At 40.9% G+C, this 14,811-nt stretch overlaps 1 protein-coding gene across 1 annotated transcript in view; it reads right to left on the bottom strand.

The window, feature by feature from the left end:
* The window catches only part of mtus2b (microtubule associated tumor suppressor candidate 2b), a 163,337-nt gene that overhangs the window by 84,254 nt on the left and 64,272 nt on the right, over positions 1-14,811 (bottom strand). The window contains exon 6 of the mRNA XM_034168835.1: positions 13,162-13,275. Within this exon, the coding sequence (XP_034024726.1) occupies positions 13,162-13,275 (114 nt within the window). The remainder of the gene's footprint in view (positions 1-13,161; positions 13,276-14,811) is intronic.

The raw sequence follows: 14,811 nt of genomic DNA, 5'->3' as shown, positions 1-14,811 counted from the left end.
CGCTCCAAAAATAGCCTCTCAGGTCTTGCCTCAGTGCGCACACACAGTGATCCATTAACAAGATATTAAATCAGCATACTTTTACATACAACAGACATAAACATACAGACATACTTTTATAGCAAGGAACTGTTTTATCAAGCTACAAAAAACATTAAAAATAATTACCTTAAGCTGTTCAAAATACATCCCACATGGAGCAGGAAAGAGAGGGAAAAAAGCTTCCAAATGAAACAGTCCTCTGTGATGCCAGAAGTGATTAGAAGTGTTTTCAACATCCAAGGTTTGGCAGAAAATGATTAATCCACTACAAAATATATAGAGTCCAGCACACAGAGCAGGTGCAATTGTGTGCGCAAGGGGAGGAGCCACTCCAAAAATAGCCTCTCAGGTCCTGCGAAGGTGCCAGGCGCACGGATAATGGACTTTTTGCAGACTCGTAAACACCACGCAAATGCCTCTAAGCCGTCGCAGTAACTCGAACACAAACTGTTGTTGCTAAATTTTGAACATCTTGAAATTAGCGCCACGCTCAGAGAGGAGCCTCGTTACTGAAGATAATGCCTCTAAGAGCCACTCTGAGCCACTATAATGCCACGATAGCTCACGAAACAAAAAAAACAGGGTGCGTGGCTCCTTCTTCACTCGGTGGGACCGAGGCTTTAGGAGCCTAATTTACTAAAGGTTTGCATGTGTAAATATGTGCAGACACCATGGCATTAGCAAAAAATGTGCAAGTTGAGTTACTAACAGTGCACACTGAGGATTGTGTCTTTCAAATGCGCAAAACAGCACATATTGCCCATTTGTCTTCATGAATATGTAATTACAGGCGTGTCAACCTGAGTATGCAAAATTCTGTGAGGGAACATGTAAATAGGAGAGGTGAGCACGCACACACGCACACACACACAATACAATTTATCATGATCAAAAAGAAATTTAAGGGATGCTAATAGCATCTGTACTTTGCAAATTTGAAACCTTGGAGTTAACTTATTGCACCTGACACACTGTTGTCCCAGCAGCAGAGAGAGACCGCCGACTCCAACACAGAATTGAAAAAAAAAAAAAAATTCATTTTAAAAGTCAGACATATTTAAAGAGTTAACAGTTTGCTTCATGTTTGTGTACACAGTTGTCTGTCTGTGCGTGCTGTGCACATAGTCTTGTCCGTGTGTGTAATGGACCTCTCATCGAGATGATCCAAGAGGTCACATCTCCTCTTTCTGCGTGCTGCAATACACACCCGTTAGTGGGAGCCCTCTCTTAAACACACCAGTAAAGGCTCATAAATTCTATAAGAAGGGTCCTGTTGACCTGGAAACAGGTTTTTACTCATTCTTAGACACAAAGAAAATCATACTAAAAAAACAAACAAACAAACAAAAAACTGAGGGATTATTTTCTTCAGGAATGGCAGTTTTGGCATACGTTTTCAACACAAATTAATTTTATTCACCCAAAAACTGAATTATATGACAAAAGAAGCATACATCAGACAGGTAAGAGGTATTAGATTTGACACATACACAACAGAGATCCGAAACAGTGTAGTTCCCAGCAGGTGGCACTGCTGCACTACACATAAGTTACACTACTTTTGTGACTTTGGTAAACCCATATCTAAACACTAAAATAGTTCATTTGCATGAATAAAAAAATATACAGTGCATCCAGAAAGTATTCACGGCACTTCATCTTTTCTTATTCCAAAATGGAACACATTGATTTTTTCCCCCTCAAATTTCTACTCACAACACCCCATAATAAGAACATGAAAAAAAAAACTTTTGAAATTTTTGCAAATTTATTAAAAATATAAAACTAAGAAATCACATGTACGTAAGTATTTTCACCCTTTACTCCATACTTTGTTAATGCACCTTCGCCAGCAATTACAATATCAATTCTTATTGAATATGATGTCACAAGCTTGATGGACTGATCTTTGGGCAGTTTTGCCCATTCCTTTTCGCAGCACCTCTCAAGCTCCATCAGGTTGGATGGGAAGCGTCGGTGCACAGCCATTTTCAGATCTCTCCAGAGATGTTTAATTGGATTCAGGTCTGGGCTCTGGCTGGACCACTCAAGGCCATTCACAGAGTCGTCTTGAAGCCACTCCTTTAATATCTTGGCTGTGTGTTAAGGGACATTGTCCCGCTGAAAGATGAACAGTCACCCCAGTCTGAGGTTAAGAGCGCTCTGGAGCAGGGTTTCATCCAGGATCTCTGTACATTGCTGCATTCATCTTTCCCTCAATCCTGACTAGTCTCCCAGTTCCTGTCGATGAAAAACATCCTCACAACATGATGCTGCCACCACCATGCTTCACTGTAGGAACCGTGACTGGTTTCCTCCAAACATGACACCCTGCATTCACGCCAGAGTTCAATCTTTGTTTCATCAGACCAGAGAATTTTCTTTCTCATTGTCTGAGAGTCTTTCAGGTAACTTTTGGAAAACACCAGGTGGACTGTCATGTTCCTTTTACTCAGGAGTGGCTTCTGTCTGGCCACTCTACCATACTGGCCTGATTGGTGGATTGCTGCAGAGATGGTTGACCTTCTGCAAGGTTCTCCTCTCCCCACAGAGGAATGCTGGAGCTTTGACAGAGTGACCATCAGGTTCTGGGTCACCTCCCTGACTAAGGCTCTACTCCCCCGATCGCTACGTTTAGACGGCAGCCAGCTCTAAGAAGAGTCCTGGTTTCTCCAAATTACGGCCATTTATGGATGATTGAGGCCACTGTACTCACTGGGACCTTCAAAGCAGCAGAAATGTTTCTGTACGCTTCCCCAAATATGTGCCTCAAGACAATCCTGTCTCGGAGGTCTACTGACAATTCCTTTGACTTGATACTTTGTGCTCTGACATGTACTGTCAACTGGGGGACCTTATGTAGACAGGTGTGTGTCTTTCCAAATCATGTCCAATCAACTGAATTTACCCCAGGTGGACTCCAATTAAGTTGTAGAAACATCTCAAGGATGATCAGTGGAAACATGATGTACCTGAGCTCAATTATGAGCTTCACGGCAAAGGCTGTGAATACTTATGTGCATGTGATTTGTTACACACACACACACACATATATATATATATATGCAAAAATAAAATAAAAAAAACTAACAAAAAAACTTGACATTGTCATCATGGGGTATTGCATGTGGAATTTTGAGTAAAAATTAATTTCATCCATTTTGGATTAAGGCTGTAACATAAAAAAATGTGTAAAAAGTGCTGCACTGTGAATACTTTCTGGATGCACCATATTTGCTAAAGATTTGAAGAATTTCAAAGAACACATTTCACATTTCCAGGTTTAGAGCCTGTCAGGGTTCTAGACTAATGTATGTTTTTCATACAGAAAGCTGACTTTGTTCTGAACAATTTGATGTGCAACACACGGGCATTAAATTAAAAGAAAGTACCGTAATTTCCAGACTATAAGCCGCTACCTTTTTCACAAGCTTTGAACACTGTTGCTTTTACAATGATGACGCTAATTTATGGACTTTTACAGGCTTTTTCATAAGTCCAAATACATCAATTGATGCTGTCAATTGATTTTCTGAAAGCTCCGCTCCTCATGCGGTGTAAATTCACACACAGTGTAAATATAATGTCTTACCTGTTCATTTTAGGGAAGAAATTAAAGTCCCTCTCCGGCACTTTGTGTCAGAGTTGCGCATCAGATCAGTTAGCAGAGCGGAGCATTCTCCCCCCACCCTTCCAAAACAGTTCTGTCATGGCGCAACAAGTCAAAAAAGTCACAGTGCCTTGTTAACATCTTATTTACCACAAACTCCATCCAGTCCTGGCTGGACGCAATGAAATCTCAAGAAAAATTTTAAATTACTCAGGAATCCATGTGGAGTAGACACACCATGCGTACGCGTACGCTGGGAGACATGCGCATCAATATTTACATGTTACACTTCAGAGAAAAAAGCATTTACAGTACGTATTTAATTAAAAGTTTAAAAAAATCTTTCTAACATCTTTCTGTGTAAATATCTCATGTTACAATGTGGAGACCCGCGGCTTAGTTATAATACAATAACATGCTTTTGGAGGGCGGTATGCATTTTCAGAGGCCCCACGTTCACGCCCATTTGCCTAAAATGACAGATATTCGCCCGAGTTAGACGAAAATGCATACCGCACGACAACAGCATGTTATTTGCATTATCACTTTTTACTGAGATACACAACACGTAACGCGTACATAAAAAGTTGGCTCACTTTAACTTTTGTCATGTCGGCTGGCGCGCGCTGCTCTCGAAATTCGGCAGTGCGTCATCATCAAGCTGGCTGCTTTGGCTGCTGTTCATTGTCGTACTATCCATGAGAAAATCATCTTGAATATCCATATTGGGACCAACACACACTTCTCGCCTTTTCATCTTTTCCTCTGCAGACAGTTCTTGGACTGCGCGCGCTATGACGTCATTTGTTTACGCACAGCAAGCGGGTATAGCCAGGTAGCATCGACGTAAATCTACAACACCGGCCTAACAACGCCTCGGTAAAGTGATAATAATGTACAATTTCTTTTTTCTTTTTAAAATTTGTGGGTGCAGCTCATATTCAGGTGTGCACTATAGTCTGGAAATTACGGTACCATAAAGAGAGAATTATTGAAAGTGTTGTAAAATCGTGAAAATGCCCTTGGACGGCAGAGGGACGGAACAATAAGTTTACTTCTGAAATAGAACTTTTTTTTTTTTAACTGCAATTGCCAGCACATGAATATGCTCATTATGTGGTTCCTGTAATGAAACACAAGGCGTATACCTGTAGGTGGCAGACTGAATTTCATTTTTCATTTATAATTATTAACACACCCAAAATCGTCATTTATGTACTGTTGTCTACATCATGTTACCACCTTCAGAGATTTGTATAAAGAATAGTAAAAACTGTGCAGAGTGTAACTTTTGTCTGTTGCATCACCAATTACACAGTGTCACCGGGCGATGCTGTTCTCTTGGCTTTGCAAAAAAATAATTAACAGGCAGGTAACAGGCATCATCCCTGTGGAGAGGAAGAAAGTTGTGCCACTCTGGAAAGGAAAAGCTTTACACCAGAATTGCAATAATTGGAGGAATATTACACTATGGGAAATGTCGCTTTGAGTTCTGAGGGAAGCCTGTCAGTGTCCTATTGATTTTTATAGACCCAAGAACTCTTGGATCCATGTGTGGTGCATTGCATCATAGGCTTACTTGTAGTCAATCCAGACTATGCTCAGATTGTCCGGTTTTAGAGTGCTGGGTGATTGATCTGTCCCCAAATACCTGCTAATTCAATCCTTTATGATCTTCCCTCATGTATTGACTCTGCCTGCACAATTTGGTAACAATGATGCAAACCAAAAATGTAGGTAGGCTATTGGCTGGTAGTCTGAAGGTATTGTACCCTTGTGATTGTATATATACACTGGACAAAGCCTGTGTGACATCACCCATAGGTTTTCTATAGAAACCTGGAACAGCCAAAATGACACTTGTGTCTGGGTGTTGTCATATTGAGAACCCCACCCACAGATTCATAATGAATTCATTAATGCATAAAAGGCTGGAGAGTGGGCGGCTTAGTATAACAAAAAAAGCCTGAACACGCCCCTCGCTTCAAGTCCACACCACCAGCTCACAGGCTAGCGTCGTTTCGGGTGTTTATTAAATCATATTTTTGGGGACTGCACGGTGGTTCTAACAATTGACTTTGGTGTGGACATTAAAAATTATGAGTTGCTCATTTTCTCAGTAATCGTGCATTAAGTGGACATAACGGATGAACCTCCCGACAGCTGCTAAAAATGCTAACAGCATTAGCATACAACATTAAATAATACGAGAGTTTCACTCAGCACGAATATTGCCACAGAGACATATTCGATATTAGGATGTTTCACCACACAAGCCCAAAAAGACAGCCTCCACAGCAGGAAGTGGCCACTGCCAGTGGACTATGAGCTACAGTCGGAGGCTATGAGGCTCAGCCGCTGTCACTCAAAGCAACCATGCCCACAGAACTTCATGACTTAACTATGAATTTCGAAAAAACATTCACCACCCTCCCTCCGTACAGTAGTCATGGACGTGGAAACTATAGAGACCAAAACAGATTTTTGTACCAGACTGTAAACATGTTTATTTCTGCTCTAAAGTTGTACATTTTAACATGGAGTCTTACAGGAACATTCTCTGTTGTACAGCCTTGCCTCAAGCAGGCAGTCAAGGAACTGCAATAAATCTGAAAGGTGTCAAAATACGACATTGGAGTTTACCACTTGGTCTAAGCTAGGAAGGGAACCTGCTGTCAGGAGCCAAGTCAGCAGTCAGATGTCTGGTATGGTACGATCCAATTTTAAAGCTACAACTCACCAGAACACTTGGATTTGTTTATTTTTTTCTATTTCTCCCATCTCCTGTTACCTTGCACCCACTTGCCTCCCTGCTTGGTTTTATATTCCTTGTCTCTGTCTTTCTGCCCCATTTTGTTGTAGTACTATCGGGAGCTGTGCCTTGGGAGGGCAGTGTTGTGGTAATAGTACTCACCCCCTCACTCAGTCACTTGCTCATATGGATCAAAGCCCTGGTCAGAGGTTCAGAGCCAAGCCAATTAAAACACGGTTGTACTCTGTAAACAAGTCTAAACATCATGGGTTATTGTTTTTTTCCAAGTAATGACCATTCCAAAGTTTGCCAAAAGCCGCAAACTTGTCTGTTGTCACACAATCCAGTCTCACACATCATGTGACCACCAGATAGACAGAATTATCTTGTGGAAAAACCTACAGTAATGGTGACATATTTTGTTCCTGGTAATCACATGAAGATGAAATGGACCTGCACACAAAAATAGAATGCTGAATACTTGGATCCACTGACAAGACTGTTACAGGGACATACCAAGAGGTGAGGAGCACAGTGAAGGCAGACTGATTTGCTGTAGATTTGGGGAATAGACAGGCTGAGGGCGAGAACATAGGATATTTTAGAGTGCCTTGATTAGACAGAGTGGTGACATAACAAGTCGAAAAAAAAAAAATTGGTCACGTGACTCATGGTGCCATCTTGGGTTCAAAGTATCATTTGCTGTTAATGTGTCTGCATGTCCAGCTAGTTTTTTATATTTATTCGCTGAAAATGCTGGGTTGTTGTGCATTTGGATGCACAAATAGACACAACAACGGCTTCAAGATGTACAGATTCCCTTCAGATCCGAACAGAAGAAACATTTGGGAAAATAAAATCAGCCGTGTGGGATGGAAGCGAGTTCATCTTCAAAGTTTTGAGAGGTAAATTTATTGTTCAGTCCCATGTACAGTAAAACTCACATAAACCGTCATCATATAAACCAGATATTTGCAGTCACCGCACAAAAAAGTCCCAAAGTTTTTGTATTGTTTTCCATGAAATAAACACCATATGTAACAGATTTTGTACAGCGGATTTTCACTCACATCAGATAAAATGTCCTGTCTGATCGCAATGTATTTCCATTAAACCCCTCATGTGGGACCGGAGTTTTTTCGATGATTAAAAGCCCGACCGTTTATTTTTTCACACCGTGCACAGACTCGGAGCCGCAGCCTGACGTGCACCTGTTAAATCACAGTGCAAAAGGCTGTGATTTGACACTTTGCTGCCTTCATTCCATCTCTCATCATATCTTAATAGTTTTTACAGTGCACACACAGATTACATTTTGAAAGTGGATCAAATACATTTGGCAGAAAAAACATTTCAGAGGAAATTTTGACCCGGTCATTAATGAGGCGCATATCCCGATTCAGGATTCCTGTAGATGTTCTTTGCTAATCCGTTGCATACATACATATTGGATAAATGTCCCAGCCGATCACAATGTATTTCCATTAAAACCCCAAGCAGTCTGGATGTGCAGAGGTACAAACTAAAGTTCAGCGCTGTGACACTCACCGATTTGAGGAAAGTGGAATCTGCATCATTTTTATGATTATTAAGTCCGACCGTTTATTTATTATTTTAATTTTTTCAAATCTTGTTCAGACTGGGACCTGAAGCCTGACGTGCACCTGTTAAATCAGACACAAAAGGCTGTGATTTGACACTTTTCTGCTTTTAATCCTTCATCTCCCATAACATCATATAGTGAGCACGGTGATAAATGGATCAGAAAAGTCCACACATTTACAGCACAAAGTCAGAAAAGAGGAAATTGTACAGCATACCTGTGATTTGGAGGTGATGATTGTAGAAAGAAAAGCTTGTTGAGGGTCAAATTAGTCCAGAGACAGAGAACTCTAAAACTGTCACGCACGTCATTGCATGACACGGAGTTACAGAGCTGCAACTGCATAAATCAGGCCTTAAATGAATTAAATAAATCATCATAAATTGTACATTTATGTACATTTGATAGCTTAATTATTTTTATATTTATTTTGATAGCACCTGTACCTGGATGTGTTTCTGTATGTGGTTAAATGATTTTTAAAAATGGTGAAAACATTAAAGGTTCATTCAGTTCAGTGCAGTTGAACCCAAAATGGCACCACGTTCCGAGATGACACCACTCTCCAATCAAGGCATTCGATGAGATTTAACTGGAGAGCTCTGTAACTTTGTGGAGAAGTGCATCATCAATGCAGGGAACAACACAGGCAGCAGGTGTGAAAACAACAGACAAAAGGCAGTCAGTGTTTTTAATCAGTCATCTGTGATGAGCCGATCCACATTCCTCCCCCCCGCCAGTTCCAATCTGAATCACAACTGCCAATACTGATCCAGATTGTTATGCAATGCTGCTGGAACCTTAATTTCTGTGAGGGAGTCTTCCCAAGGGATTAATAAAGTTCTACGTTTCCACTACAAAATCTTTTATTGAACCTGATGTGCCTTTTCATGCCCTGCAAAGACAGGATGCGAATTTGCTTTGCATTCCCAAGTTAAGAAGAAGTCAGCAGGTTTTAGAGGCTTCACACCATGTGCCTAACATTGTAGAACAGTTTGCCTGTTTATATTAGAAAGTCAACTTGAGTCTTTTCAGGCAAATCCTAAAATTTGTTTTAGGAAGTCGCCCATCCTCAGGTTTCCAGTGTTTAAATAAGAGATAGCAGGAGATAAGCTGTAATCATGTGATTGAGGCATGATGTTAGTGTACAAGTAGCAGGCAGTTCGAGTTGTCTGAAAGAAGCAGCTCATGAATTTGCTTCGCTGAATGTGTACGTTCAAACCACTGTTAACCTGCACACCAGGGTGCAATTCAATGACCTGTAAATGATCACAAAGAACACCATCATTTCTTTCTCAGCAGCTTTTTAAATTTAATCAAGGAAAAAAAAAACTGAAATCATCTTAATTATTCATAACCGCTGTCATTATGCTTCTAGCTTTCTGTGCGCACGAGAGAATTTGATTCATACAGAGAAGCTCAACAACAACAAAAAAAACCCTCACAACAAATTCTCCATCTGGAAGAGAAAAGATTGTTGTGGTTGTATTATTAAAAATTTTGTTTGGTATTTCTGCATGATAAACTTTGAACTGTGCATTGTCCTGCATTCTCGTAGTGCACATGAAGAGCTGCAAACCAGACAGAGCTTGAATTACTGATCATGAAATATTCAGCTCCCCAGTCAATATAGTGTCTCTGTGGATAACACAACACGCTGAAATGCCAAAGACGACAATCTCATGACCTTGAATAGAATTCCAGTGTGACACTTAAAAAAGTCAGCACATGATTCACAGAGCCTGAAATCTTACAAGGATGACTGAAATCGCACAGTAAAGCAGTCACACTACAGGTGTTACAATTTTTCCCAAGCAGGTGGAGGAATTAATTCATAATTATATTTAATTTATAACTGAGAGCCATTTGTGCATACTCTCTACGCTTCTGTTGCCCTCCAGGTGTCTTTCTGAGATGAAGGCTGAGCCATGAAGTGGACTGGCTGATGGAAGCACTGGAGACACTGCTGAATGCTTGTTTCTAGTCTGTATAGTATTACTGCATCACCTGCTGTATGCATAGTCTCGTCAACATGTCTGGTCATACCAGACCAGTCATTTTCACTGTGGTTTGTACAATAACACTACCTCTAACCTTAGTGACATGAAATTTGGGGTTCCATAAGGGGTCCGTCTTAGGAATTTTGACACGAAGCAGAAAGTTTGACCACATTACATCCATTTTGGCATCTCTTCACTGGCCTCCTTGTCAATGTGAGATCAGATTTTAAGGTTCTGCTACTAGCCTATAAAACTGTTTACGGACTGGCACCTCCCTACTTAGCTGACCTAATTAAATCCTACGTACCAACCGGGCTTTGCGTTCTCAGGGTGCAGGGCTACTTTGTGACCCTAGGGTGAATAAAAAGTCTGTGGGTCACAGAGCTTTCTCTTATTGTGTCCCTATTCTGTGGAATGACCTCTCTGCATCAATAAAACAGTCAGATTCTATAGAGACTTTCAAGTCCAGACTTAAGACGCACTTATTTTTCCTTTCGTATGGCTAGCATACTTGCATAGCATGTTGTTATGCTTTTTACTGTTAAATTCATTTTATTAGGAAACAGAGCGGACCGCGGCCTCAACTTTAAATTCTGGGTGTTTTAGTGAAGCTTAGGGCTAGTGGCCAGTGATCACCTTAGTATTTCTTTTGTTCTTCTTGCTGCTTCACGGTGATAAATTATACTGTATTTATTGTCTTTCTGATGCCTGATTGTTTTTTTCCTCTCTGTTTGAGGTGCGGCTCCACCCAAAGATGGGTGTGGTATCTGTTCCTGAAACCCTCCTGTCCACTGGCAAAATTTCCTGTATATTTGTTTTGTGAATTGCTTTGTAATTTGGGGTGGTAGCATGGCCCAAGCAGAGGGTCACCCCTTTGAGTCTGGTCTGCTTGAGGTTTCTTCCTCAGAGTTTGTTCTTACCACTGTCACCTGTGTGCTTGCTCTGGGGGTTGGTAAGGTTAGACCTTACTTGTGTGCAGTGCCTTGAGGCAACTTTGTTGTGATTTGGCACTAAATAACTGAAAATGAATTGAAACATAATGGGGACTAATTCAGAACAACGAGAACCATATTTAACAGTCAGTAATCATTTACTATTAACAACAACAAAAATGTCTATTATGTCTATTTAATGCATCATAGCTTTATTAATAAATCCCTCAAGACCTAAATTACAAGTTTCAAAGAAGCCGTCTAACCTCTGCAAATTTGGAAATACTTATACACTTAAAAGTAATGAGGGTAAATGTTTATGCTCTTACATGTTTAATTTTAATTACCACTATTTTCAGGAATATGCTGCAACCCCAGGCAATAATTATGGAATCATTGGCGTCGGAGGATGTTCATTCAGTTGTTTAATTTTGTAGAAAAAAAGCAGATCACAGACATGACACAAAACTAAAGTCATTTCAAATGGCAACTTTCTGGCTTTAAGAAACACTATAAGAAATCAGGAAAAATAATTGTGGCAATCACTAACGGTTACTTTTTTAGACCAAGCAGAGGAAAACAATATGGACTCACTCAATTCTGATGAATAAATTATGGAATCACCCTGTAAATTTTCATCCCCAAAACTAACACCTGCATCAAATCAGATCTGCTCGTTAGTCTGCATCTAAAAAGGAGTAATCACACCTTGGAGAGCTGTTGCACCAAGTGGACTGACATGAATCATGGCTCCAACACGAGAGATGTCAATTGAAACAAAGGAGAGGATTATCAAACTCTTAAAAGAGAGTAAATCATAAGCCATTCCAATGAGATTTATAAAGATGACTGCCTGAACATGTAAATTTCCACAGTCATTGATGATATGGGGCTGCATGTCAGGTAAAGGCACTGGGGAGATGGCTGTCATTACATCATCAATAAATGCACAAGTTTACGTTGATATTTTGGACACTTTTCTTATCCCATCAATTGAAAGGATGTTTGGGGATGATGAAATCATTTTTCAAGATAATGCATCTTGCCATAGAGCAAAAACTGTGAAAACATTCCTTGCAAAAAGACACATAGGGTCAATGTCATGGCCTGCAAATAGTCCGGATCTTAATCCAATTGAAAATCTTTGGTGGAAGTTGAAGAAAATGGTCCATGACAAGGCTCCAACCTGCAAAGCTGATCTGGCAACAGCAATCAGAGAAAGTTGGAGCCAGATTGATGAAGAGTACTGTTTGTCACTCAAGTCCATGCCTCAGAGACTGCAAGCTGTTATAAAAGCCAGAGGTGGTGCAACAGAATACAAGTGATGTGTTGGAGCGTTCTTTTGTTTTTCATGATTCCATAATTTTTTCCTCAGAATTGAGTGATTCCGTATTTTTTTCCCTCTACTTGGTCTAAAAAAGTAACCGTTACTGACTGCCACAATTTTTTTTCCTGATTTCTTATAGTGTTTCTTAAAGCCAGAAAGTTGCCATTTGAAATGACTTTAGTTTTGTGTCATGTCTGTGATCTGCTTTTTTTCTACAAAATTAAACAACTGAATGAACATCCTCTGAGGCCGGTGATTCCATAATTTTTGCCAGGGGTTGTATAAAACAAGTAACATCTTGCATAGCTTTTACACAAAAACAATTCACACAGAGAGCCTGAATGCACATCTTCTCCTGCACCCTCAATGAATTATGCAGGTGCAAATGAACCAGCCCTCGAGCTTCATATGTGGAGCTTCTGATTAGACTGTTCAAATTTGTGATGGGTGTGTGCAGTGATGCAGAAGATGGAGCAAACCTATGTTATGGAAGTGCAAAAAAAACAGCCAGCAGAGGATTGCAAAAAATGATGATGTTGAATGATGTTCATTAGTTGCATCATTCACTAACATGGCGTCCTCAGCCCTACCCCACAGCATTTTGCTGGAGTACCTCTCTGTGTTATGATGTGTGTGGCACAAAAGAGCAGCACAGGAGCCAACAGCAAAGCACTGCAATACAGACTGACACTCATATTAATGCCGTCTGTGCTACCACCAAGCATGCCATTATCTGGTAGAAATTCATAAATCCACTGTAGCAAACCCCAAATTAGTGTTTTTGCTGCACTGTTGAGTTATGACTCCAGAAAGTCAAAATTAAACAGCATAAAGGCAAGCAAAGAGAAATGAGGTGGCGCACATCATTGCACATTCCACCTCAAAATGGAAATACCTTGGGTCCTCGATGACAACCACCCAGGCATACCGGGTCCATCCCCACAAACAGCCACAGCCAGGTAGCGTGGATGCCCCTTTGGCCTCTCTGGGCTCCTCAACACTGAGTCACCTGAGAAATGAGCCACGTGACCAAAATGTGATAGCCTATGTTCACCCAGAATTCAAGTACAGCTGCAAGGATTAATCCATTATGAATTGATAATTAAATTAATCAACAACTATTTTGCTAATCATTTTGAATGTTTTTTTTTTTATTTTTAATCCAAATTCTCTGACTTCATATTATTAAATGTGAATATTTTCTGGTCTATTTCATTATGTTCTTTACTCTTTTCTGGATTGCCAAGATTTTCTTGATGAATTAATTATAAAAATTATTATTAAATTATAATTAAAAAAAATGTGAATTAGTTGAAGCCCTAAACTGCATTCGAGTCTCCGTAAATAACTGTCTGACACAAAGATGTTCTAGCGATACCCAAGGATCCTCCATACCAAAGACATCTAGTCACTGCTTTAAGTCATCCGAGTGTCAAAGTCTCACAGCCATACATACATCCACTGCACGGTGGTACACAGATGCAATCCTGAGGTGGTTCATGTGGGTGGGCACCTGGAACCTCCTTTCCTTAGTCAAAATGAACAACTTCCTTTGCACACACACCGGTGTGCGCATATGAGCACAATCACACTTGCTACTTACATGATGTGGGTGCTGGGCATGAAAATAATAATAATAGCATTTGTTGTAAGTGACCAGGACAGCATGGTGGTTGGCACTGTTGCTTCACAGCGAGAACATCCAACGAGAACATCCAAACAGCCTCAAAGGAGAGATTCAAAGCATAAAAAGAATGCAAAACCTGAATATAAAAATACATAAAAGGGTGGTAGGGGGCGGGGTGTAGTCTTGATTCTTGAGAGGGTCTGGGGGATCTCCCCCAGAACATTTTTAAAAGAGCAAGTCAAATTTTGTGTATTCTGGTGAATTTTAATACTATGAGGCCCTCTGAAACAAAACTCACTTCAAACTGTGAAGTAAAAACAGTACTGATTATGGGGAGTCTGGGGGTGTTCTCTCAGAAATTTTTTTAAAAGAGCAAGTCAAATTTTGTATATTCTAGTGAATTTTAATGGGTATGAAGCCCTCTGAAACAAAGAAAACTCAAACTCCATCCATCCATTTTCTTCGGCTTTATCCGGAGTCGGGTCGTGGGGGCAGCAGCTCAAGCAAAGCTGCCCAGACCTCCCGATCCACACACACCTCCCTCAACTCCTCCGGGGGAACCCAGAGGCATTCCCAAGCCAGACGAGAGACGTAGTCCCTCCAGTGTGGCCTGGGTCTTCCTCAGGGCCTCCTCCCAATGGAACGTGCGCGGAACACCTCTCCAGCGAGGTGTCCAGGGTGCATCCGGAAAAGATGCCCAAGCCACCTCAGCTGGCTCCTTTCGACGTGGAGGAGCAGTGGCTCGACTCCGAGCTCCTCCCGAGTGACCGAGCTCCTCACCCTATCTCTAAGGGAGCGCCCAGCCACCATGCGGAGGAAACGCATCTCGGCCGCTTGTACTCGCGATCTCGTTCTTTCGGTCATGAGCCAAATCTCATGACCATAGGTGAGGGTCGGAACATAGATCGATCGGTAAAT

Source organism: Thalassophryne amazonica, chromosome 4, assembly GCF_902500255.1.
Source record: "Thalassophryne amazonica chromosome 4, fThaAma1.1, whole genome shotgun sequence".
Classification (NCBI taxonomy): domain Eukaryota; kingdom Metazoa; phylum Chordata; class Actinopteri; order Batrachoidiformes; family Batrachoididae; genus Thalassophryne; species Thalassophryne amazonica.
This window is presented reverse-complemented; position numbering and strand designations above follow the sequence as displayed.